The sequence below is a fragment of the Eschrichtius robustus genome, chromosome 19 (assembly GCF_028021215.1).
Source record: "Eschrichtius robustus isolate mEscRob2 chromosome 19, mEscRob2.pri, whole genome shotgun sequence".
In the NCBI taxonomy this organism is placed as follows: domain Eukaryota; kingdom Metazoa; phylum Chordata; class Mammalia; order Artiodactyla; family Eschrichtiidae; genus Eschrichtius; species Eschrichtius robustus.
The window spans coordinates 52,688,437-52,714,120 of NC_090842.1; the positions used below are offsets into that span (position 1 = coordinate 52,688,437).

The window sequence follows — 25,684 nt, forward strand, 5'->3', positions numbered from 1 at the left end:
GACGCGGCCCGGCGCCTCCGAGCGCACATTCCTCCGCCGCGCGCGCCACCGAGCGGAGCGCCGCGGCCCCCGGACCGCGCGTGGCCCGCAGAGCGACCCCGGCCCGGCGCCGGCCCCGCCCCGCGCCCAGGGGTCCCGGGGCGGGCTCCGGGCTTCGGGCGGACGATGCGGCGGCGCGGCTGGAGCGGCGGCGGGAAGCGGAGGCGGAGGTGACGCGCCGGGGCCGGCGGGCCGGGCCATGCAGCGCTCCCGGGCGGCCGCGGACGAGGCGGCTCTGCTCCTGGCCGGGCTGGCCCTGCGGGAGCTGGAGCCGGGCAGCGACTCTCCGGGCCGGGGTCGGCGGGGGCCGCGGCCCGGGCCGGGAGACGAGGCGGCGCAGGCGTTGGGCCGCAGAGGGCAGGGCAGCGGCGGCGGCGGCCCCGAGGCCGGGGTGGACGGACTGAGCCGCGGGGAGCGAGGCCCGCGGCGCGCGGCGGCCCCCGAGCTCAGCGCGCAGCCGGCGGGCAGCCCGCGGGCCAGCCTGGCGGGCTCCGACGGAGGCGGCGGCGGCGGCGGCGGCGGCGGCAGCGGCAGCGCCCGCTCCAGCGGAATCAGCCTGGGCTACGACCAGCGCCACGGCAGCCCGCGCTCGGGCCGCGCGGATCCGCGCCCGGGCCCCGGGCCGCCGTCGGTGGGCAGCGCGCGCTCCAGCGTGTCCAGCCTCGGCTCCCGCGGCTCGGCCGGCGCCTACCCCGACCTGCTCCTGCCCGGCGCCTGCTCCGCGCCGGCTCGCTCCCCGGAGCCCGCCGGGCCGGCCCCTTTCGCTCTGCCTTCGCTCCAGCTGTCCCCGGGCCGGGAGGGCGCCCCGAGCTCGGCGGAGCGGCGGCTGGAGGCGCTGACCCGAGAGCTGGAGCGGGCGCTGGAGGCGCGCACGGCGCGGGAATACTTCGGTGAGCGAGCGCGGCCGCGCGGCCCGCGCGCCCGGGCCCCGGGCCTCCGCTGTCCTCGTCGGGGGTCGGGGACGACCTCCGGGTAGGCGGCCGGTTCGGCCGAAGAGAGCGCTGGGTGGGCCCGGGGCTGGGCTTCGGACGAGGGACCGGGCTGCAAAAAGCGTGTCTCCCTCCCTTGGGGCTGGGGAGCTGGCGACGTTTGTTCCCGCAGACGGAGTGTGTGTGTGAACCTCCAGGTCTGGGGCTTGTTTAGGACAGTGGCTTAGTCTCTGGGTCTCCGGGCCGGGAGTTCTGGCAAAGTCAGTGGATGCGTTGCCCCTAACTTAGAGAAAAAGTCACGTTAATAGGCAGAAAAAGCTATTTCTGAATAATTTCTTCTTAGCTCTTGGCACTTACCTCAGCTCATCGTACTCGATGCTTTGTGATCAGCTGGTCAGCCGAAGCTGTGTGTTTCCCTTCCCCCAGCAGTACGGGCTGTGAACAGGGGCAGGGAGGTGGCGTGGCCTGGATACCACCGGAGCCCGCCTGACCTGAGGCTTTGATAATGGTAGTGGCTGGAAGTAGAGTCTTTGAGGGAGGAGAAGCCCACGCTGGGGGGGAGTGGGGGAGACTAAGCTGGTCCTACTGGGCTGTCCTCGCTCTCAGCTGTGCTGCGTATATGGGATGTTTCCGAAGGGAATCCTGCTTTACATCATTTGCAAAGACCACCAGTCTCTGACAGCCTCCCTTTCCCAGTCTGATCTTGGCCCTTGGATCCCAAGTCCTTTGGACAGCTTGAGGCTTGAGGTTCTGAGAGGAGGCCTGGGGAGGGGCTTCCCTCCCTCCCTTACTGATAAGCAGGCACCTGGCTTTGGAGGGGGTGGTGGTTATCATGTCTGGGACTGAGGCTGTCCTGGAGTTTGTATTTCATGGTTCATTCCAGCTAGCAGCTCAGGACTGCCCTGAACTGGATCTTGAGAGGGAAGGAGGTTGTATGGGACAGGCAATGGGGGCATTGCAGGCCGAGGGAAGAATGTGGGCAAAAGGAGACAAGTAAGGATGTGTACAGTTCCGTTATGCTCCCTGGGGTTGCAGCCCAGGAGGGGTCAGGTGGTCAAGGAGTGTGTAGGCCAAAGGGTTATCCTGCCTTTGGGAGGGGACCTGCTCATCTAGGAGCATCACGGTGAGAATTTGTGGTCTGGTAGGTCCTGTGGCTGCTGTCAGACCGCCTGGGAGCAGGGAGGGAGTAGGAAGCCTTTGCCTCTCATGCCAAGCAGGTACCAGGAGCAGAAGCTGGGCTGTCTTCTGAAGAGAATGAGATTCCTGCTCTCTCTCCCGGGGCGGGGGGGGGGGGGGGGGGGGCGGGGACCGCCCCTTTTCCTGTCCCCACTCGATGCAGGGCCTGGGCAGTGGTGTGTTCTCTGGGTCTCCGTAGCTACTCCTGAATCTTTGTGTGACGACCGGGGCAGGTAGTGGGAGAAGTGAAGGGGCTGATGGGTCATCCTTTCTAATGGGACCTGCTGCTCCCGTTGAAGCCACGTGGGAGTGGGAGGTGAGTGATGATAGATCTTCAGTTTCTTTTTTAAGAGAAGCCAGATCTAGGTAACATTTTCCTGATTTTTTAAAAATATGAGCAGCTATTTGCTTGAACTGCTGATATCTTACTGCCGATATTCCACCTTTTGGAGCTATGAAAGTGGCAGTTACATACAGATCAACCTGAATAATACAACATTTTACAAAAGGAAGTCTGCAGGTAGCATGAGCTCAAGAGATCTCTGATAAACCTCACCCTTGGAGTGTTTTTTCCCCTCTGTCCATCCCTTCTTGGCGCTGGCACCCGCTCACCTCCTGGCTGCTCTCTGTCTTTCATGGACATCTCTCCTGACCAAATTCTGCTGCCATGAGCCAGCCAACAGCCTCAGGCCTCCAGAACCTCATTAACTTTGGTGACCTCTCTGCCTTCTCTTCAGCCACCCACCCCTAAGGCCACACCCTGGATTTGCCTTGCTTCAGCTGTCTTCAGTTCTGGTTGCCGCCTGCGTCTCACCACTACCTCTGATTCCTCTAATTGCTGTCTGCCCTGCAGAACCCTGGCTCCAAGTCAGTGCTGCAGCCCCCTTTTCTGTTGCTATATTAGGCCGCAGAGTGATGGTCTTTAACCTTGGTGCTTTTCTGGGCACCACCCATCACTCTTAGCCTTGGTCAGTTCCCTCTTTCAGTGCCTCAACAGCCTGCCTCTCTCCTCGGCCCTGCCCGTGCTTTCTACTTTGCTGAGAATAATGGGGTCAGCAGTTGCAGTCTTGGCTTCCTGTCCCTTCCCTGAAGGCTCTCAAGTCCATGTCCAGGTCTGAGGATGAAGGTCCTTCCATCTCTAACCTCTACCTCCTCCATCTTCAGCTTTCCTCTTTCCACTGGCCCTTTTCTTTTGGTTATAAATATGTATAAGGGTCTTTCATTAAGCAACAACAAAAATAAGAAAGAACAACAAACCCAAACCTACATGGCTCCAAGGTCTCATCCGCCCTTTCATCCCGTCTTCTCATCCTAGTGTCTGGTTGACATCGTCTTTGCTTATGCGCTTTCGATCTCCCCTCAGCCATCTCTGTCTCCTCCCACTGGACTGACCCAGCTCTTGCTCAGCACCCTGGCGATGCCCCAGCCTCAGCCCCAAACACCAGAGGGCATTTGCCAGGTCTTGTTGGTCTGGATCTTACTGCATCCCAAAGGTGGAGTCAACTCTTCTCCGAAACAGTCTACTCCCTGGATTTTGGAGGTACCTCATGGTCCTGGTTGTCCTTCTTCAGTGTATTTTCATTGAAGTGGTGCAAGCTCATATTTAGCAAAAAATCAAACAGAACCGAAAAACAAATAATACAAGTTCATAACTTCCCCTCTGACCCATCCTTCTGTTCTGCTTCCAATAGGCAGCCGACTTTTTGCTCCTTGCATCGTGTTTTCTGGTAACTTAGTCAAATGACAAGGTCAGGTTTTCAAAGTTGATGGACGAGAGTGAAGGTGTGAGGGTGGGTCATTTTCACTTTAGAAAGATAAGTCTGGCTGCGATTTTGGGGATGGATTATTGGGGGCCAAGGTGGGGTGCTGTGAGGAGGCTGTTGAAACAGCAAGTGGGATGAGAATTGATGACGTTGAATTGGGCCAGTGGGAGTGAGGGGAGGGAATGAAGTCCAGAGTAGGGAACAGAGGAACCCGATTCAGAGTTGGAGGTGAGAAAGACAGGGTAGACCTGGATGCTTCCTGAAACCTGGCTATGCGAAAGTGCCGTTTTCTGGGCAGGAACCCAGAGCTCTCTTCTGGACCTGAGGTGGTCTGGGGCCATCCGGGAGGTGGATTAGTGGCTCAGGAGAGGGATCCGGGCTGGGCAGAGTGCCAGGAGCCTCGGCAGGGGTGAGCATTTGGCAGCAGATGGCACTGGGTTAAAGCCACGTGTGGAGACCTGTAGACGTGGTGTGTTTGGCTTTTAAATTCTCAAAACATTTAAGTTAACAATTTCAGTATGGAAAGATTTCATGCACAAATCTAGATTTCTAGCTTTTCTTGAAAAATCAGAATCTTTAGAAGCGCTGGCCCTGCATTCCTCCCCGGTAGCCGTCAGTGGAGCTGAGGCGTGTCTGTGACCTCCGGCGGCCATGGCTCTCTTCTCCATTCACCTGGGTGCCCACCAGCCATTTTTACATTCCTGCCTGGTTTGAGGGCATCTGAACTGTCTCTCCTTCCCCTGGGGAGACTGAGGCATGGGAGACCCAGGACTGAGCAAGGGAATACCCAATAGAACTGGGAAGAGAGAAGAACTAGAAAGCCAGGTGCGGGTCATATTCTGGAGACCCGAGAGGAGGAGAGGGCCCCCTTTAGCAAGATCAGAAGAGAAAGTCCATAAATCTGCACCGTTAGGAGATGACAGGATGTGGACTAAGCTTGCTTTCTTGACTGAGGGGAGGGGGAAAATGGGGTGGCTGATCGGGGAGGGAGGTTTTTTTTAAGGTGGGAGACGCTCAGCCATGGTAAATGTTAAGGAGAGAGATCTGGTGGAAAGCAAAAGCAGGAAGGAGAGGGTGAAGGCAGCATGTCCTGAAGCAGCCAGAAGACTTAGGGTCCAGGGGGCAGGTGGGGCCCGTCTCCATGCCCTTTGTGGCATGAGAGACCTTTGGTGAGTCTGTGAGAGGTCCTCTGATGTCTGGGCTGGCCACCTGCAGTCTCCAGGGTCTCCAGGAGGGCTGGCTAGAGAGTTCCCTAAGGCTAGTGCTGGCCTTTGCCCTGACATTGCTGGTCACCCCTCTCCTTACCACCCCTCCCCTGCCTGCCAAGCACCCCACCCTGAGGTGGTCCCCAAGTCCACCCAGTTATTCCCTGCAGAGCAACTTCCCTGTCTTATTTTCTTTAGACCTTTGCTCAGATATCACCTTGTCACTGGGGCCTTCTCTGACCATCCTCTTTGAAAATCACACACTCAGACATATTCTTAATCAGCCTTCTTTTCCTCCATAGCACTTGTTTCTACCTGAGATGTGATTTACCTGTTATCCATCTCTCTCCACTGGAATACAGGCTCCTTGAGTGGGGGGATTTGTTTGGTGTGTTGCAAAATCTCTGGCACCTAAACTATATGGGGTGTCAGTGTCCATGTGTTGACTGAACAAGAGAATAAATTGACCTTACTGTACAGATGAGGGAGGTGTGGCTGGGAGGGTCAGGGACTCTGCCCTGGTTGTGCCTTTGTGGTCTTCATTCTTTTTGGTTCATAGACAGCAGAAAGGATTTTCCCTCTGTCCACGAGCAGATCAAGGTGAAGGGGCTTAGAGCAACTTTCCAGGTATAAACATGTCATTGTAATTTTGATGGTGTGGACAGTGTCAGTTAGCTCTGACTTGCCAGGTGCTCTGCTAAACTCTTTGAGTCCTCCAACAACAGCAGCAAACCCTATAAGTAGTGGTACCCTTCCTGTCCCCATGTTAGCCATTAGTAATGGAGCGATGGAGGCCTATGGAATTTCCTTGCCCAAGATCACGTGGCTGGGCAGCATTAGGGCTGGGAGTCAGGTGCACGTCCATTCAAGTCCACAGTCCTGGTGCTAATCGCTGCTCTCTCCTGCCTCTTCTTCCATAGGTATTTGCATCAAGTGTGGGCTTGGCATCTATGGAGCGAGGCAGGCGTGCCAGGCAATGGGGAGCCTGTATCACACCGATTGCTTCACCTGCAACTCCTGTGGTAGGTAACCTCTCCCCTGTCCCTCTTGCACTGCGGATCCCCTTGCACCTAAGTCCCAGGCACAAGGACCACCCAGCTCTGGCCCAGGCTGGAGTGTGGAGGAGGCTGAGTTGTGGCCCCTTTTCTTCTGGCCTAGTCTGCTTGAGAGGCCCAGGCTCCTGGGGAGATCTGCTGGGCCCTGGGGAGGGGGGAGGGAGGCGTGAGGCCAGGGAGGAGCCTTTTTCTGGCCACAGGGAAAGGCTGCCCTTCTAGCCCTTGGCTTTGGAACCTCTGTCCTGGGCAGGGTACTGATGTCTCTCGGTTGCCTGGGTAGGGCTCGTGGAGCCAGAGATGTGCCTTCTGCCTGCCTGGATATCGGGCTAATATTTTTTTCCCTACAATATATTTTTTGTCCTAATTTTACACACTGTATAAAATATAAATGTTATAATTTAACCTAGACAAAGTTATAAAAAGAAAAAAGTAACTATAATCCAACCGACCTAATAAGTCTGCACTCTTGATCTTCTTACTGTTCTTTCATGCTTTGCCCTGAGAAGACTTCTTTTATTTATATACACAAAACATTTTAATACAAAACATTTTATTTTATAAAAGTGTAATATGACTTTGTTATAAAGCAGAAACTAACACACCAGTGTAAAGTAATTATACTCCAATAAAGATGTTAAAAGAAAAAAAAGCGTGATATGTACACAGTGTTAAGTCAGATAGTCCTGCGAAGCTATTTTTGCAATAGCAAAAAAACACTTATCTTTCTACCCTGGTCTTGTTCCCCGGGGGCAGCCACTTAGTATTTTTTAGCAACTTCATCTAGTAGGCACCTCCATGTTCTAACAGCATACACTGCTGTTTCTTGATTATCAATTTTAGAAATGATTTACATATGTTTGCTGTGGTAGATGAGGAATAGGTTCTTAGGCTGACTGTTCTCCCCTCTCTCCTTCCGTCTTCTCAGTGTAGCCATCATAAGTTGTGATTAAGTCAATAAACCAGGTTTATATTACTATAATATATGACTATGTAAATATTATTCACTGCAGAACCAAGAATTATACTGGGGTTATATCTCCTTTTTTCTATAGTCATTTACTTTTCCTGGAATTTTCTTTTTTAACCTTTTTTTCTCCTTGCATTGTCTTGACTTATCATATCCTTCAGTTTCCTCTCCCCACTCCAGTTGCCCCATTTTAGTAGGCATTCTTTTGAGTTCCCCCTTGGAGCCCCTGGCCTCTTCTTAGTCTGAGCCAGTTGCTCTCTGGACCCCTGTGGAGTGTTCATTCTGTGCCTTCCTATGTATATTGGTTGGATTGAATCCACTGCCTCCTAGAAGCTTTCAGCTGCAGATTACAGAAAAGCTGCTGAGGAGGCTTAAACTCTAAGAATATTTCTTGACTCATTGAACTGGGAGCCCAGAGATAGGGCTGGCTTCAGGCTGGGATTGATCTAGTGGCTTAGGCCCTATGAATAGCTTGGCTGTGTTTCCCTTGGGTTTGGCTTTATCCTTAGGGCAACTTCTCTTATGGTAGTGAAATGTCTGAGGCAGCTTGAGACTTCCATTGGGACACCACTGGTCTGGAGGAAGAGGGGCCATTTCTTCTGGTCATGTTTTTGGGGTGGGGAAACTTCTCTTCCAGTAAACATCTAACAAACATCTTCCTATATATCATTGGCCAGATCATCTCACACATCCATTCCTGAACCAAGCCCTGTGGCTGGGGGGAGTGCTATGATTTGATTGACTTACTTGCCTGAGTCTCTGAACCATTATAAGGGAAGAAGAATTAGCTTTATACTAATCAAGCCCATCCATGGATAGGGGAGTGGATTCAGGTTTCCCTTAAACACACTAGGCTGTCTGAGGTAAGGTTGGTTACTGAACACAACTTGGAGAAGTAGGGAGGAATCGAAGCTGTGAAACAACCAAAACTGTCCAGTGTTTTGCTGTAGTTGTCTAAGCAGGGCAATGTGGGAGGTAAATTTTCTGAATTCTGTTGTGTCTAAAATGCCTTTATTCAACCCTCACAATTTGTAGTTAGACTGGGAATAGATTTTCAAATTGGAAATAATTTTCACTAAGCATTTTGAAGTCATAGATTTATCTTCCCGAAGCCATGGTTGCTGCTCAATTCTGATGCCATTCTGATTCTCATTTTTGTGTGTGTGATCTGTTTTTTTCCTTTTGGGAGATCTCAGGAAGAGGGCTATCATTGAGCAAATCCTGTAATAGCCTCTGGAAAGGGCTGTGAACTGCACAGTTGCAGGGGGTGCCACTTACATAGATACAACAGGAATGGTGCTCCTGAAATTGTGCATTGCAGCTACTTGACTTAGGATACTTTATTTATGTTTGGTGTAGGCTTTGTGCCATTGGTTATGCTGCGTACACAAAGAGCCCCATTAGACTGGAGACTTGCCCTTCGGTTCTGGGAATTTTTCTTGTATTCTTTATTTATTCCCTTCTTCTTTCCACTGGTAGTGAATTCAGCAGCGTGTGAATCAAGATAATATATTATGACCAAGTTGAGCTTATCTGAAGAATACTAGTGGAGTCACAATAGAAAATTCGTTAATGTAACTCACCTCATTAACAAACTAAAGAAGAAAAACTATATAATCATCTCAATAGGAGTAGAACAAGCAGTCAATAAAATCTGACATTCAGATTTTAGCAAACTGGAAATAAAAAGGAACTTTCTCAACCTGATAAAAGTTGGTTACTAAAAATCTATGCAAACATCATACTCAGTGGTGAAATATAAGAAAAATGGACCTTTAAAAGAGGAAAGGGGGCTTCCCTGGTGGCGCAGTGGTTGGGAATCCGCCTGCCAATGCAGGGGACATGGGTTTGAGCCCTGGTCTGGGAGGATCCCACATGCCGCGGAGCGGCTGGGCCCGTGAGCCACAACTGCTGAGCCTGCGCGTCTGGAGCTTGTGCTCTGCAACGGGAGAGGCCGTGACAGTGAGAGGCCCACGCACCGCGATGAAGAGTGGCCCCCGCTTGCCGCAACTGGAGAAAGCCCTCGCACAGAAATGAAGACCCAACACAGCCATAAATAAATAAATAAATTAAAAAAAAAAAAAAAAAAGAGGAAAGGACAATGACGCCTGCAACCATGTCTTCTATTCAGCATTGTACTGGAGGTCCTAGTCATTGCAGTAAGACAAGAAAAATAAATATAGCGTAATCATGTAAATATATACTGTTGAACATGGGTATATAAAATAGTGTTGAGATGTCAGTTTTTTCCAAATTGATCTATAATGCATTGTAATTCCAGTTAAGCAGGTTTTCGTGAATTTGACAAGCTAATTCTAAAATTTAAATGGAAGAGCAAAAGGCTAAGAATAATCAAGATGATCTTGAAGAAGAGTAGGTTGGGCAAACTTCCACTACCAGGTGTCAATATATATTGTATAGTTACATTAATTAATTTCATGTGGTACTGGGGCAAGGATAGACAAATAGACCAACGGAACAGAGTGGAGAGTTTAGAAACAGACCCCAGTCTGTGTGAAAACTTGATGGGTGATAGAGACAGCATTGCAGATGGTTCTGGGAAAAGTGGTTATCCATATAAAATAATGAAATTAAATCCAGGTGTATCAAAGACCTAAATGGGTAAAGAAAAACTTGACAGTTTTAGAAATAAATATAGAAACGTATCTTTACCAATCTTCTGGTTAAGAAAAAATTTTTTTTCACACAAAAACTGCCAAACTTAAAAGAGGGATTGACAAATTTGGCTACATTTGAATTAAAAACCTCTATTCGTTAAAAGACACTGTGAAGCATATGGGAAAACAAACCGTATACTGCCACAAACATAACTGCCAAGGATCATTTTTGTTTGTTTGTTTACAGCATTGCTTTTTTTTTTTTTTTTTAATTTTTATTTTTATTGGGCTATAGGGGATGGGTTGGGAAATATCTCTGCAAGTTATGCCCTACTAGGGAAATGTCCATTCTAATTTTCCTGGGATAGCTTTCAGAACTTTTTCTTTTTCTTGGAGCTACTTCTCTTGCTGGCAGCAGCCTCTTCAGGTCCACTGCTGAGTGGCTCCTCCTTGGAAGAGAATTTCCTCTTTTTCTTGGGGACCCTCTTGTTTCCTGACTCTTCAGGGTCACTAACTGGTTCCTCTTTAGGGACGGATTTCTTCCTCTTGGGAAGACTTCCACTGCCAGCTGTCTCTTCAGGATCACTACTAACCAGCTCCTCCTTGGAAAAAGATTTCTTTCTTTTGGGTTTGGAGGAGACACATGGGTCTTCCATTCCATTCTCCTGAGGAGCCTCCCGGGGCTTTTGCTTTTTCTTCTTTTTGGGTCTTTCACTTGTCTCCTCACATTCCTCTGGGGTACAGCATTGCTTTTAATGTCGTGTCCAAGAAATCTTTGTAATTTCATGTTTTGGACATCTGTTTTTATTTTTTATGCATATTAAACCTACCTGTTCTGTATTCTGTATCTAATTATCCCAATAGCTGATGACTTTTGAAGTCCTACTTCTATTGTTTATTGTTTCTCCTCACTCTTGGTGATGATACCTTGTTTCCTCATGTGTTTTGTAATTTCTGATTGTGGAAGTCTGTGGGAATTCATTGAGGTGTATGTTGAAGGTGCATTTCCCTAGGGGATGTTTGAAAACTTTATTTTATTTTATTTATTTATTTGGCCGCTCTGTGTGGCATGTGGGATCTTAGTTCCCCAGCCAGGGATCGAACCCGTGCCCCCTGCAGTGGAAGTGTGGAGTCTTAACCACTGGATCACCAGGGAAGTCCCTGAAAACTTTTTATTAAGGAAAAAACTCGAACAGGGGCAAATACATTTTTTCTTTTATGAGTATTCTTATTACTTATGGACTTGTATTCATGTAATGTATTGCAGTACCATCATTATTCTTTTTGGTGCTCATATTGTCTCAAGTTTGGCCAGAGGAAGTCCCTTCCAGTTGACTCCTGTGCCCTTTTGACATGTCCCCATTGTTCTTTGAGCACTTCTTTACTCTGGCACAAGATATATTCGGTTTACCTTTGTTTTTGTTTTTAATTTAGTACAATTTACATGTAGTGCAGCAAACAGATCCTAAGTATATAGTTCAAAGATTCTGGATAAATGTGTACATTTATGTTACTCACACCCCTAACAAGGTTACAGAAAATTTTAAACACCCGAGAAGCTTGCATCTTCCCTTTTCTTCAGTTAATCCCCATATGTTCTCCCATCACATCCACTCAACCAGAGTTCTGATTTCTACCATCATAGATTAGTTTTGTCTGTTCTAGAACTTCATATAAATGCAACCATAATAGTATGTACTATTTTCTTTCTCTTTTTAAAAAAAAAAAAAATTAATTAATTAATTTTGGCTGTGTTGGGTCTTCATTGTTGGGTCTTCGTTGCTGCGCGTGGGCTTTCTGTAGTTGCAGCGAGCAGGGGCTACTCTTCGTTGCAGTGCGTGGGCTTCTCATTGCGGTGGCTTCTCTTGTTGCGGAGCAGGGGCTCTAGGCACGCGGCTTCAGTAGTTGCAGCACGTGGGCTCAGTAGTTGTGGCTCACGGGCTCTAGAGTGCAGGCTTAGTAGTTGTGGCGCACGGGCTTACTTGCTCTGCGGCACATGGGATCTTCCCGGACCAGGGCTTGAACCCGTGTCCCGTGCATTTGCAGGCAGATTCTCAACCACTGTGCCACCAGGGAAGCCCTGCCTTTTTTTTTTTGATCTATGTTGTTACATGTATCAGTAGCTCACTCCTTTTTATTGCTGAGTAGCATTTTTATTGTATGAATATACCACAATTTGTTTATCCATTTAACTGTTGATAGATACTAGCTTGTGCTGTGGACATTCTTGTACAGGTCATTTGTGGACAAATGTTTTCATTTCTCTTGGGTAAATTCCAAGGAATGGAATTTCTGGGTCATAGGCTAAGTGTACGTTTAACTTCATAAGAGACTGCCAAACTATTTTCCAAAGGGGCTGTATCATTTTATACTCCCACTAGAAATGTAAGAGAGTTGGGTTATGCTACATATTTGCCAACAATTAGTATTTTAGTCTTTTTAATTTTAGCCATTCTAATGGGTTTGAAGTGGTATCTCACTGTGGTTTTAATTTGCATTTCCCTGACAACTAATGAGGTTTGAGCATCTTTTCTTCTGTTTCTTGGCCATTTATATCTTCTTTTGTGAAGTCTGTTCAAGTCTTTTGCCCAGTTTTTTTAAAAATAATTTTTAATTTAATTCTTACTCCCTTTTTATTTTATTCTTATTTAAAAAAAAATTTTGGCCTTGCCGTGCAGCACGTGGGATCTTAGTTCCCTGACCAGGGATTGAACCTGCAGGCCCTGCACTGGAAGTGTGGGGTCTCAACCACTGGACCGCCTGGGGAGTCCCTCTTTTGCCCAGTTTTTAAATTGGGAGTTGTCTTTTATTATTTAGTTATAGGAATATATATGGTAAAAGTTCTTTTCAGATGTTTTGTGAATATTTTCTTCCATTTTTTTTTTTGTTTTACGGTTATTATTTTTGTGACAAAATTTTTTCTCCCCTGTTAAGTCGTGAAGATAGTCTCCTTTGTCTTTTTCTAGAAGCTTTAGGTTTCTCATGTTTAGGTTGATAACCATTTCGTGTTAATTTTTATGTATGGTATGAGGTAAGGAATTGAGTCTTATTCTGTTTTCCATATGAATATATAGTTGTTCCAGCACCATGTGCTGCAAAGACTTTGCTTTCCCACTTGTATGTTTGTTGAAATATTTATGGGTCTATTTTTGCCCTCCGTTCTGTTCCACTGATCTTTTTGTCTCTCCTTACCGCAATATTACATTATCTTGATTTCTGTAAGTCTTAAAATAGGTAGTGTAAGTTTTCTAGTTTTGTTGATCTTTTCCAAGATTATTTTGGCTATTCTGGGTTCTTTGTATTTCTATATAAATTGAAAAATTGGCACATCAGTTTCCACAAAAAAAATAGAGTGCTGAGAACTTGATTGGGCGGCATTGAATGTGTAGATCAATTTGGGGAGAATTGATATGAGAACGTTTGAAACCATGAAGATGGTTGTCGGAACTGTGCAGCGTCCAAGATTTTTCCCTGCGTGCAAGCTGACTAGTTAGCCTGCCAGTGTTTCACGGGTGCTGGCTGGAGACATGACCTTCCTGGGACAGATACAGCACTGCAGGCAGCGTGAGCTTCATGTTCACATCGGTCCTGTGTGCCCTCCTTGGTCCCACAGTGGTGACGTGGATGCCAGGTGTGTGCTGCACACGCGGTGGGTCTCTGTGTCATGGCTGAGGAACCCTGAGCTCAGGGAACCCCAGGATTTTATAATGGGCTGCCAGCAAAGCTGTCTGACTCTTATCCCAGAGAAGCACATTATCTTTATTTTTACTGAACAGCAGACCAACCTGCCTTCTGCTTCAGAGGGAGATGCTATCTCTGTCTTCTAAGCAGTTTGCTCCACAGATGTCCTTGGAAAGATCCAGAATGAAAGCTGCAAGCCGTTTGAAAGATGTGCAGAAATGGAAGGGATCCAATGGAGAACTGTCTTCCAGCAGTGGTATATCTCTCTATTTATGTAGCTCTTTTAAAATTTCTCTCAGCAAAGTTTGGCTTTGCTGAGTAAAGTCAGACACATCTTTCATTAAATTTATCCCTTAGTATTTTATGGGTTTTTTGGGATGCTGTTAAAAATGCATTTTAAAAACTGTAAGTTTAGGAGATTTCCCTGGTGGCACGGTGGTTAAGACTCCACGTTCCCAATGCCAGGGGCCCGGTTTGATCCCTGCCCAGGGAACTAGATCCCACGTGCATGCTGCAACTAAGAGTTCACATGCCACAACTAAGGAGCCTGCATGCTGCAAGTAAGGAGCTGGTGAGCTGCAACAAAGCAGCCTGCGAGCTGCAACTAAAGGAGCCCGCCTCCTGCAACTAAGACCTGGCACAACCAAATAAATAAATAGATATTTTTTTTTAAAAAAGGAATACTGAAGGTGCTAGTAAAATGTATTAAAAATAATAAAAATAAAAATTGTAAGTTTATTTTCCAATCACTTGTTGCTAGAATATAAAAATATTTTTGGTTTTCATGTATTGACCACCTATTCTACAGCTTTGCTAAACCTACTTATTAGTTCTAGCAGTTCTTTCATAGATTCCTTATGTTTTTCTGTATAACACAATCACGTCATTTGTGTTTATAGTTTTTCCTTTCTCACCTGTCTTATTGCACTGCCTAGCACATCTAGTATACTGTTGAATCCTAAGAGGAAAAACATTTAATATTTCACTATTATGTCTGATGTGAGCTGTGGGGTTTCATCAGGTGGGGGAGGTTCCCTCTTGCTCCTGGTTAGGTGTTGTCATCTCCTGACTCTAATGGGAATGCCTCTCATAGGTCTGCTGGGGCTGTGGTTTCGACAAGGATGCCTTTTTCTTTTAAAGTTTTTGTTCAATTTGTTTAAACTAAAAAAACCCCACATCACTCATTTCTTCCATCCCCAACCCCCTGTGTCTTGCAACCACCAAACTCTTCTCTGTATCTATGAGCTTGTTTTTTGTTTTTTTGTTTTTTAAAGATTCCACATATAAGAGAGATCATACGGCATTTGTGTTTCTTTGCCTGACTTATTTCACTTAGCATAATGCCTTCAAAGTCCATCAATGTTGTTGCAAATGCCAAGATTTAATTTTCATTCTTTTTATGGCTGAATAATATTCTGGGGTGTGTGTGTGTGTGTGTGTGTGTGTAATTTTTTTATCAATTCATCCATCAATGGACACTTAGATTGTTTCCATCTCTTCGTTATTGTAAATAATGATGCAATGAACATAGAGGTGCAGATATCTTTGTGAATTAGTGTTTTTGTTTTCTTTAGATAAATACCCAGAAAGGGAATTGCTGGGTCATATGCTAGTTCTATTTTTAATTTTTTGAGGGACCTCCATACTGTTTTCCACAGAGGTTGTACCAATTTACATTCCCACCAACAGTGAACGAGGGTTCCCTTTTCTCTAAATCCTAACCAACACTTGTACGTCTTGTCTTATTGATAATAGCCATTCTAACAGATGTGAGGTCCTTTGTTGTTAATTAATTGACCATATATGTGTGGGTTTATTTCTGGGCTTGCTATTCTGATCCATTGATGAATGTGTCTGTTTTTATGCCAACAGCATACTTTTTAATTACTGTAGCTTTGTAATACAGTTTGAAATCACGAAGCATGATGCCTCCAGTTCTTTTCTTCTTTCACAAGATTGCTTTGGTTATTTAGGGTCTTTTGTGGTTCCATGTAAGTTTTAGGATTATTTGTTCTAAAAATACCATTGGAATTTTTTTTTTTAACATCTTTATTGGAGTATAATTGCTTTACAATGTTGTGTTAGTTTCTGCTGTATAACAAAGTGAATCAGCTATATGCATACGTATATCCCCATATCCCCTCCCTCTTGCGTCTCCCTCCCACCCTCCTTATCCCACCCCTCTAGGTGGGGTCACAAAGCACTGAGCTGATCTCCCTGTGCTATGCGGCTGCTTCCCACTAGCTATCTGTTTTACATTTGGTAGTGTATATATGTCAGTGGTCCTCTCTTACTTCGTCCCAGCTTACCCTTCCTCCTCCCTGTGTCCTCAAGTCCATTCTCTACGTCTGTGTCTTTATCCTGTCCTGCCCCTAGGTTCATGAGAACTTTTTTTTTTTTTTAGATTCCATATATATGTGTTAGCATACAGTATTTGTTTTTCTCTTTCTGACTTATTTCACTCTGTATGACAGACTCTAGGTGCATCCATCTCACTGCAAATAACTCAATTTCATTTCTTTTTATGGCTAATATTCCATCGTATATATGTGCCACATCTTCTTTATCCATTCATCTGTCGATGGACACTTAGGTTGCTTCCATGTCCTGGCTATTGTAAATAGTGCTGCAATGAACCTTGTGATACATGACTTATTTTGAGTTATGGTTTTCTCAGGGTATATGCCCAGTAGTGGGATTGCTGGGTCATATGGTAGTTCTGTTTTTAGTTTAGTTTTTTTTTTTTTTTTTAACAAATTTATTTATTTATTTATTTTTGGCCACGTCGGGTCTTGTTGCTGCCTGCGGGCTCTCTCTAGTTGCAGTGAGCGGGGGCAACTCTTCGTTGTGGTGCGAGGGCTTCTCATTGCGGTGGCTTCTCTTGTTGTGGAGCACGGGCTCTAGGCACACGGGCTTCAGTAGTTGTGGCTCGCGGGCTCTAGGTGCACGGGCTTCAGTAGTTGTGGCGCACGGGCTTAGGTGCTCTGTGGCATGTGGGATCTTCCCAGACCAGGGCTCGAACCTGTGTCCCTTGCATTGGCAGGTGGATTCTTAACCACTGCACCACCAGGGAAGTCCCCTGTTTTTAGTTTTTTAAGGAACCTCCATACTGTTCTCCATAGTGGCTGTATCAATTTACATTCCCACCAACAGTGCAACCATTGGAATTTTGATAGGGATTGTGTTGAATCTATAGATTGCTTTGGGTAGTGTGGACATTCTAACAATACTGATTCTTGCAGTCCATAAGCATAGAATATCTTTGCATTTATTTGTGTCTTCTTCAGTTTCTTTCGTTAATGTCTTGTAGTTTTCAATATACAGGTCTTTCACCTCCTTGGTTAAATTTATTCCTAGGTATTTTATTCTTTTTGATGCACTTGTAAATGGACTGTTTTCTTATTTTCTCTTTCTGATAGTTCATTTTTAGTTAAAGAAACACAGCAGATTTTTGTGTGTTGATTTTGTATTCTGCAACTTTACTGAATTCATTTGTTCTAACAGTTTTTGATAGAGTCTTTAGGGTTTTCTCTATAATATGTCATCTGCAAATAGTGACAGTTTTACTTCTTCCTTTCCAATTTGGATGCCTTTTATTTCCTTTTCTTGCTTAATTGCTCTGGCTAGGACTTCCAATACTATGTTGAATAAAAGTGGTGAGAGTGGACATCCTTGTCTTGTTCCTGATCCTAGAGGAAAAGCTTTTAGCTTTTCACCATTGTTTATGATATCAGCTGTGGGTTTGTCATATATGGCCTTTATTATGTTGAGGTACGTTCCCTCTATACCCGCTTTGTTGAGAGTTTTTATTATGAAAGTATGTTGAATTTCATTAAATGCTTTTTCTATGTCTATTGAGATGATCACAGGATTTTTATCCTTCATTTTGTTAATGTGGTGTATCACACTGACTGATTTGCCAATGTTGAACTATCCCGGCATCCTTGGAATAAAGGATACCTTTTTTTATATTGGGCTCCTTCTCCTGGTGAGAGTTGTACTTCTAACGTTTCTAGATTAAGAAATTCATTCTTGGGCTTCCCTGGTGGCGCAGTGGTTAAGAACCTGCCTGCTAATGCAGGGGACACGGGTTCGAGCCCTGGTCCGGGAAGATCCCACATGCCACGGAGCAGCTAAGCCCCTGAGCCACGACTACTGAGGCCCATGCTCCTAGAGCCTGTGGTCCACAACAAGAGAAGCCACCGCAATGAGAGAGGCCTGTGCACCACAACGAAGAGTAGCCCCCGCTCGCTACTCTAGCCCACGCGCAGCAACGAAGACCCAACGCAGCCAAAAATAAAATAAAGAAAAAGTAAAAAAAAAAAAAAATTCATTCTGCAGAGTCTGCTCTGAATTCCACTGAACTTAAAGCAAATGTGTTTTTTTAATTATCAGAACTTCAGTTTACATTTGAGAAACAGGTCTTCATACGTTTGCTTTGACGACCTCTTACCACAGTTTTGTCAACAACATATTCTATTTAATTTTTAAAAAATATTAATTAGCGTAATGATAATAACAACATTAGAGGGAAATTTAAAGATTTGTCTGCAATCGGCTTCTCGTCTGTTGGAGGAGGGTGCTGAGAAGTGGCAGCAGGAGTGTCGTCCCTGGTTCCAGCAGTCCAGGGACCCCCTTCTCAACCCTCACCCTTGCAGGGAGACGACTTCGCGGGAAGGCGTTCTACAATGTGGGTGAGAAAGTGTACTGCCAGGAGGACTTCCTGGTGAGTCAAAGCTGTGCCCTGGCTGGTGCCATGGGTGGGAGCAGGGGTGGGGACCCTCCTTCTGATTCATGTGGTGACCTGAGGCCAGGAAGCAGATGCTGGCTGGGCAGCGAGTGCCCCTTTGTCACATAACATCCTGGATCCTGTGTCCCCTCCCAGTACTCCGGGTTCCAGCAAACGGCTGACAAGTGTAGCGTGTGTGGACACCTCATCATGGAGATGGTGAGAACCTCCCCCAGGCTCCTGGAGCCCCTCTGACATGCGCAGAGTCAAGGACCCCACCCTTTCACCTGTTGGAGACCTGCCAGGGGCTCAGAGCCAGAGTGTCTTCTGGGGGCTGTGCTGAGCCTTCCACCTACACTGACCCTTCAGTGCCTCCCGCCCCCAGATCCTGCAGGCCCTTGGGAAGTCCTACCACCCGGGCTGCTTCCGGTGCTCGGTGTGCAACGAGTGCCTGGACGGGGTGCCCTTCACTGTGGACGTGGAGAACAACATCTACTGTGTCCGAGATTATCACACGTGAGTAGCCGGCGCTACGGAGCAGTGTGACTCCCGTGGTTCCCCTGCCTCTTCCCCAGGAGTACTTTCCTGGCCTGCCTGTGTGTGCCCTCCATCCTTGGCCTGCTCACTTCTGGCCTCCGCTGTGTGCTCAGTGGTTGGGGCGAGGCGCAGATCTCTGCCTGGAGCCTTCTGTCTCAGTCCTCTCCTCCCCCTGCCTTTGCCTGCACCCCCTCGTCCAAGTGGTGGGGACTCTGGGCTGCCCCATCTAGCTTCTGTCCCGCTGCTCTAGTGGCCAGGCCAGGACTCTTCTGCCTGGAATGGGGGGCTTGGGGTCTCTGCAGAGTCTCCTGCCTACCCGGTACCCATGTGCCCAGGTGATCCATTCTCCCTTGCTGTGGCTCCAGGCTCAGCCCTCGGACCTCTGGTCCTGTGCTGCTGCCTTGCATGGGGTTGGTGCTGGGCATCGGTTCCTGGTACTCAGTGTGGAGCCAGGCTTTGCAGGGCTCTCAGCTAGGGGAGGCCCAAGCCTGGACATGAGGGGGCAATGACTGACAGGAAGCATGAGGGAGAGGCCGGGGCAGAACCAGAAGAAGCCATCCTGGAGGAGGTGATGGGGTGGAGGTGAACTGGGGCACCACATGAAAGGCCAGTGCCAAGAAGGCATGGCATAGGATGCTCCTACCCCAGCATATCTGCACAAGGCGAGGGGGCCTGATGCTCGGGCCACGTCATGGGGCTACTATGGGTGGACCTGTCCTCGTGCCCTTGGCCTCTGGTCACTCAGCTGGTCACTTCTGGTTTCCTTTATTCCTCCAGGGTTTTTGCACCAAAATGTGCCTCCTGTGCCCGTCCTATCCTCCCTGCACAGGTAGGAACCACTCACCTGGAGATGGTCAGGTGCCTGGCCCCGCCCGGCCCTGCTGGTCCTGCCTGGGTTGGCCCCAGGTCTCGGGCCCCAGTGGGAGGGATGAGCAGGCGCCCCTGCCCCCTGTCCCTCTGGGCTGAGGGACGTGTGTTGTGCCCAGTGCACGAACGGTGCAGGTGTCCCCGCATGAGTTAGAGGGAAATGGTGGCCCCTGCTGCTCGGCTGCCCCACTGCCCCCTCAGCTCTGTTGCCCGTCGATGTCAGGACTGGCCCCGGGCTCTGTGAGCTCGCAGCTGAGACGGTGGGGGAGCAGACGAGAGAAGGATGCGGTTTGTGCGGGAGACATCCTCGGGTGGTGCACCTCTCTCCGGCACTGGGTCTTCCACACATGCTGGCCCTGGGGAAGCAGGCCTGGCAGTGGTCTTTCCTGACTCCAAAGAACTGAAAAGAGCACGTACGCACACACTGACACCCACGTGACGGCTCCCATCAGCAAGCGTGCGTGCTCTCGGCTGCAGCCGTGGGAGGAGGCCTACGGCACACTCCATTCGTGTGCACCCACTGATGCCTATTCTGGCCCCATGGGAGCACCCACGTCAGAGCTCACACGGGTGTGAAGGCACGGCCCCCATGACAGGAGTGCATCGTGTAGTTATGTGCCCACCACCCAGTTCGCCTCAAGCCCTGTCTCTTCCTCCAGGGCTGCGAGACGACCGTCCGTGTGGTGTCCATGGACAGAGACTACCACGTCGAGTGCTATCACTGCGAGGTGAGCCTGGGCCCCGCAAGGCCTGCGGCCAGGGCAGTCCCCCTCCCACGTGGGCCACCTTCTCCCCAGGTACTCGGGGGGTTCCCCCCGCAAGGCCGGCGGCCAGGGCAGTCCCCCTCCCACACGGGCCGCCTTCTCCCCAGGTACTCGGGGGGCTCCCCCCGCAAGGCCGGCGGCCAGGGCAGTCCCCCTCTCACACCGGCCGCCTTCTCCCCAGGTACTCTGGGGGCTCCCCTCCTCTATGGTTCTGCCCCATTCTGCCTGTCCCCCCCCCAGTGAGCTCTCTCCCTCCCCTCCAGGATATGGTTCCTCTCAGCCCGTTTCTCACTCAGTCAAATATTTCCCGAGGATGTACAGTGTTGGGGTGTTGTTGATGTACAGAGAATAAAGACAGTCTCTATCCTCCAGAGAGACAAGTACTCAGGCAGTATTTTTTTTTTTTTTTAATTTTATTTATTTATTTATTTATGGCTGTGTTGGGTCTTCGTTTCTGTGTGAGGGCTTTCTCTAGTTGCGGCAAGTGGGGGCCACTCTTCATCGCGGTGCGCAGGCCTCTCACTATCGTGGCCTCTCCCGTTGCGGAGCACAGGCTCCAGACGCGCAGGCTCAGCAATTGTGGCTCACGGGCTTAGTCGCTCCGCGGCATGTGGGATCTTCCCAGACCAGGGCTCGAACCCGTGTCCCCTGCATTGGCAGGCAGATTCTCAACCACTGTGCCACCAGGGAAGCCCACTCAGGCAGTATTTATACAGGGTCATCATTGCTATCAAGGGGAGTTTTCAGAGCACATAGCAGGCCTTGGAAAATCAAGGAAAGCTTTCTGGGGGAGGTGACACCCAAGCTAAGATTTGAAAGATGAATAAGAGTTAGCCAAGGGGCAGGGAGAAGGGCATTTTCAGGCAGTGGAAGCAGAATGTGCTAAGGTGTGAAGGTGAGTGTGCTGTTTTGTTTCACTGGAGAAGTTGGCAGGAGCTGGGGACTAAAGGCCACTTGAGCTGAGGAGCACGGACTTATCCTGAGGGCAATGGAGAAGGATTGAAAAAGGATGACGCGATGTCACTGAGATTTTAGAAAGGGCACTCACGCAGAGAATGAATGGAGGAAGAGGGAGTAGGGGCTGGGGTTCCCTGAGGAGGCAGGTAGAGTCAAGGTTGTGGCCCTGGGTTCCAGCAAGTAGACTGAGTTTAGTGTTGGTTAGATGGTACAAGGGACTGGATTTGGTCAGTGATTGGACGTGGGAGTTGAGGGGGTGGAAGGTGTCCATTACAACCCCAGGAGAGAGTGAGGGTGAGAGGAGGAAGGCATTAGATGATCTCACTTTTGGTAGCTGGAGACACCTGAACGGAACTATCCAGGCGGCAGCCGGATGTGCTGGGGTATAAAGACTCTGGTACAGGTGTAGGAGTTTGGGAGTCATTGGCATACATAGCTCTTTCCTCTCTGATACTCTGCCCTGTGGTTTCTAGTTGCTTTGCCTCCCCAAATTCTCAATTCAGGGAGACCAATGGGCAGCCTGGAAAAATCTCTCCAGGTAGTAACCTGGGCAATTGTAGGGCTCTCCTTATTAGTTTCCCTCCTCTCAGAGATCACTGGCCTGCGTTGCCTGTTGTTCAGAGTCTGAGAATCATCGTTCATATATTTTGCCCAGTTTGCCATTGTTAAAGGTAGGGCGGGAAATCCAGTCCTTGTTACTGTCATGGCCGGAAGCAGGAGTCCCATCATGGGCATGTACATGGCCACTGAAGCCAGGGGAGTAAATGAGGTCTTCCAGGAAGAGCTGTAGAGGAAGGAGCGGCAGCTCAGGATAGCCCAGGGAGCTCCAACATTCCGGGGATGCATTCAGGCAGAGCAGCCACACAGGAGGCCTAGAATGAGTGACCGACCGAGAGGTAGGAGAAAAACCAAGTGTTGGGTTTCAGAGCCCCCAGGGAAGAGCAGGCATGTCAGTGAGAAACCTTCAGTAGGAATCTAGCATCCATCTGGAACCAGGTTGCCTTGATGGGGGCAAGTGGCCCAAAGGGAATAGGAATCCTGCTGGAGGACCAGGGAAGGGGGATCAGGAGCAGGCATGGCCTGCAGAGGGGCCTCAGTTCCTCCAGCAACCGTAGGAGGGCATCTTGCTCTGCCGTCCTGGGGACTGCAGTGTCCCTTTGGGATCGCTAAGCTCAGTCCTTAAGGAAAGGCTGATGCTGAGGGTTCAGGAGCAGGTCAAGCTGCAGGCAGATTACAACCAGCGCCTCGGGGCTGTGAGACATGGTGCTGCTGTCCCCAGGGGAGACCCTTGGATGGGAACAGGGGGCTGTGGCCAGACAGGACATGGAGGACACCTGGGACCTGAGTTGCTTGGGACATGAAGCTCCATCACAACAGCCCAGCTCCATCACCTGTGTGGGGCGGGGCAGATGTTGGTCTCAGGGCCTTTGGGTAACAAGTGTCAAAGCTTCCAGGTTGGAGTTCAGCCCTGGGTGCAGTGAGAGTGTGACCAAAGGGGCCTTCTTGGGGGTGGGTGGCGAAAGGAAGGAAAAAGTTGTCCAGTAGGTCTTGCCTGGTGCCCCGCTGTCGCTTGCAGCACACCATCCTCCGTGGCTGCCCTTCACATTTCCTGCCTGTTAGAGGTCAAACACGAATCACATAACTTGTTAAACAGAGAAAATTAGCCTATAAAATATCCTGAAGTGGTAAAAATGGTAAGATAAGGGACATAAAGCAAAACTCCTTGTTTACTTGATGTCTTCAGGTCTTCCGTTCCATTATCTCTTAAGGCCACTGAGGTCAGCCATTTGACCTTCCCCCCCTTCCCAAGGTCACCAGTGACCCCCATGTGGGGATCCAGGAGATGATTCTCAGTTGTCACTGTCCTAAGCTCGCAGCAACTTTCCTAGACTCTCCCTCCTAGACGCCCTCTGCACTGTGCCCTTAGGACAGGCTGTTTTTGGTTTTCATCTTTTATCTTCCCCTAAAATCTTGGCTCTGCTCCTCTTCTTTCCTCTCTTAAAGTTGGAGCTTCCACAGCTCAGCTGTTTGTTCTCTTCTCTTTTCTAGTTATCTGCACTCCCTGGGAGAAACTCCTGTTGTTTTGTTGTTAAAAACTGTAACATTTTTATGCTGATGCCCCCATTTACTGCCCAGCCCTCTCTCCCAGACTCCAGCCTAGTGGCCGACTACCTCCCTCCTGGCTGGCTCCTTTGGATGTGTAAGACGCTCTCCAATTCGGGGTGTCCAACACTGGGCTCCTGACCCCCTTCCCCCAAAGAGTAAAGGCCAAAGTCCTCCGGAAGGTGGGCAGGGTCCTACAGATCTCTGATGCACCCCTCCCTTGCTTACTCTGGCGCCGGGACTGTGTTCTTCCCTAGGACTGCGGGCTGCAGCTGAGCGGGGAGGATGGACGCCGCTGCTACCCCCTGGAGGGCCACCTGCTGTGCCGCCGCTGCCACCTGCGGCGCCTCCGGCCAGGCCCACTTCCCTCACCTGCTGTGCACGTCACCGAGCTCTGAGCTGGGGGCGGGTAGCCCGACCCTGGGGGCGTGTCTTTTTGTGCGCGCGCGGGCGCGCACGCGCGTGTGTTTGTGTCTGCGTGCACACGCGCGCGTTTTTTCGCTCAGGAGCGCGTGTTATCCTGCGCACGCACGTGTTTTTGCGCGAGTATATTTTTGCGCGCGCGCCGGCGATGGGTGACCCAGGTCAGTGTCGGAGCTCTGTGTCAGGGTGGGCGCGGCCGCCGGCTCCCACCCCACCCCTACTCCCACCAGCCACCGAGCTGCTGTCCGAGGGGCCGGCCCCGCGGCGAAGCTACTAATATTTATTCACCGTCTGTGCCTCCTCAAACGGCTTCCTTTCTTTCGGGCCCTGGCCGCCTCCCGCCCCCACCCCCTCACCCGCCTTCTGTTTCGGGACCCCCTGTGCCCCGTAGCCCCGGGGGCAGGCTCCCAGACCGGCTCTGGGTCACGGGGCTGAAGGTGGCCGTTGCCACGTGCAGGGGCGCGGGGTACACGGCCGCCGTCCTCCGACTGGCCTCGGGGCGGGAGCCAGTTTCCCTGTGTAGAAGGGGTCTGGGACCCCCTTCAAGAACGCTCCGGGGAGGCGGGGGTTGGCGGAGGGCACGCGTGTTTGTCTCATAAGCGCCTGGCCCGCTGGTGGGTGGGAAGGGTTCGTTGTTTGGGAGGGGTCGCAGAAGGGGGTGAGGAATGACACCCTTAGGGAGTGGGGCCTGCGAAGGAGCCCTCCCTTTGGCCATTGTGGTCACTGCGGGTTTTGGCCACCGGGATTCCGATGGGCGTTTTCAGCCTTCATCCCGCCCTGGTCTTCCCATCCCTGGCTCCTCGTTCCCAAACCCTCCCGTCCTCGGCCTCGGGAAAAGAACACCTCGTGCAGAATTCCAGCCACAGGTCTCGGTCGAGAGAGACCGCGAGGGGGCGCCCTGCCCGTTACAGGAAAGCACTGTGTATCAGGCTCCACAACAAAAGCATATGATTTGACTTAAATTAAGTTTTTCCTTTGAGAATATTTTCATTTTCTTTAAAAGAATATAGTTTTCTTCTAAAAACTTGGCCCACGGTGGTTATTTCTTAGGAAAGTTAAAAGAAACTCACAAATGTGCAATTTGTATATCATATAGTTAGTGTTCAAGTGGTAAAACATTGTAGTTTAACTATTTTTGTATAAATTCCTCTAAAATCTCAAAATATGTGTTTGCCTTTCAGACTTTAGGCTAGCGTGGGGTTTTGTTTATGTCAGTGTCTTGAGAGCGGTTACCTAATGAAATGTGGTATGTGGAAATGTAGGTTTTTTTTCTTTTCCTCTGAAAGACACATCAGCATTGCAGAGCTTCTCACTGATGGCTTATGTTGGATTTGCACTTGTGGGTGGCCCCTGCGGTGAGAGACCTTCTAATCACAATAACCATCACGGTGGTTTTTACGGAATATTTTAAGTCCACTTGTTCCTGTGAGAACTGAACCACCTCGACTACTGCTCTTGCCCTCCGTTCCCCCCACTGTTAAACGTAAGATCCTTCATCTGGGGGAGCCAGGCCGTAGGAACCAGAACGTAGTCAGGACTGCTCATTGGGCTGCGTAGGAGGGGAAGTGGCAGCCGGCGGGTTCCAGCTGGGCTAAGGCCTGGAGCCGGGGGACCCTCTAGTGGGCTGAGGAAGGAAGTACATGGTGAGTTTGGTGATCGTTGACCAAATATTTTAACGCAGAGGTTGCCCTGAGATAGGGGAAGCGTGTGGCTCCTGAGGAAGGGACCTAACAGGATCAAGGTGGCTTCTTGGAGGAGGTGATCCCAGTGGGGCAGGAGACAGTAAATTCCAGGAATGGGAGGTTCTTTCTGGCTTTCTCTTCCTCTTGAGCTGGGCTGCTTTGCTTTCTAGCCAATTACATTGCAAAGCT

General features: G+C 49.4%; 1 protein-coding gene across 3 annotated transcripts; it reads left to right on the plus strand.

Moving 5' to 3' along the window:
* WTIP (WT1 interacting protein) lies at nucleotides 1–24,837 on the plus strand. Of its 3 annotated transcripts, XM_068528206.1 has the most exons (8): nucleotides 1–929; nucleotides 6,033–6,134; nucleotides 18,092–18,159; nucleotides 18,319–18,381; nucleotides 18,548–18,678; nucleotides 19,477–19,528; nucleotides 20,226–20,294; nucleotides 23,648–24,837. In XM_068528206.1, exons 1-8 carry the CDS (start codon nucleotides 239–241, stop codon nucleotides 23,786–23,788), a joined length of 1,317 nt encoding a protein of 438 aa, XP_068384307.1. In that variant the 5' UTR covers nucleotides 1–238; the 3' UTR covers nucleotides 23,789–24,837. The 3 variants fall into 3 exon arrangements, with proteins under 3 accessions (XP_068384307.1, XP_068384306.1, XP_068384305.1); XM_068528205.1 differs by lacking the exon at nucleotides 19,477–19,528 and having other exon boundaries at nucleotides 92–929; XM_068528204.1 differs by lacking the exon at nucleotides 18,319–18,381 and having other exon boundaries at nucleotides 96–929.
* The last annotated feature ends 847 nt before the right edge of the window (nucleotides 24,838–25,684 follow it).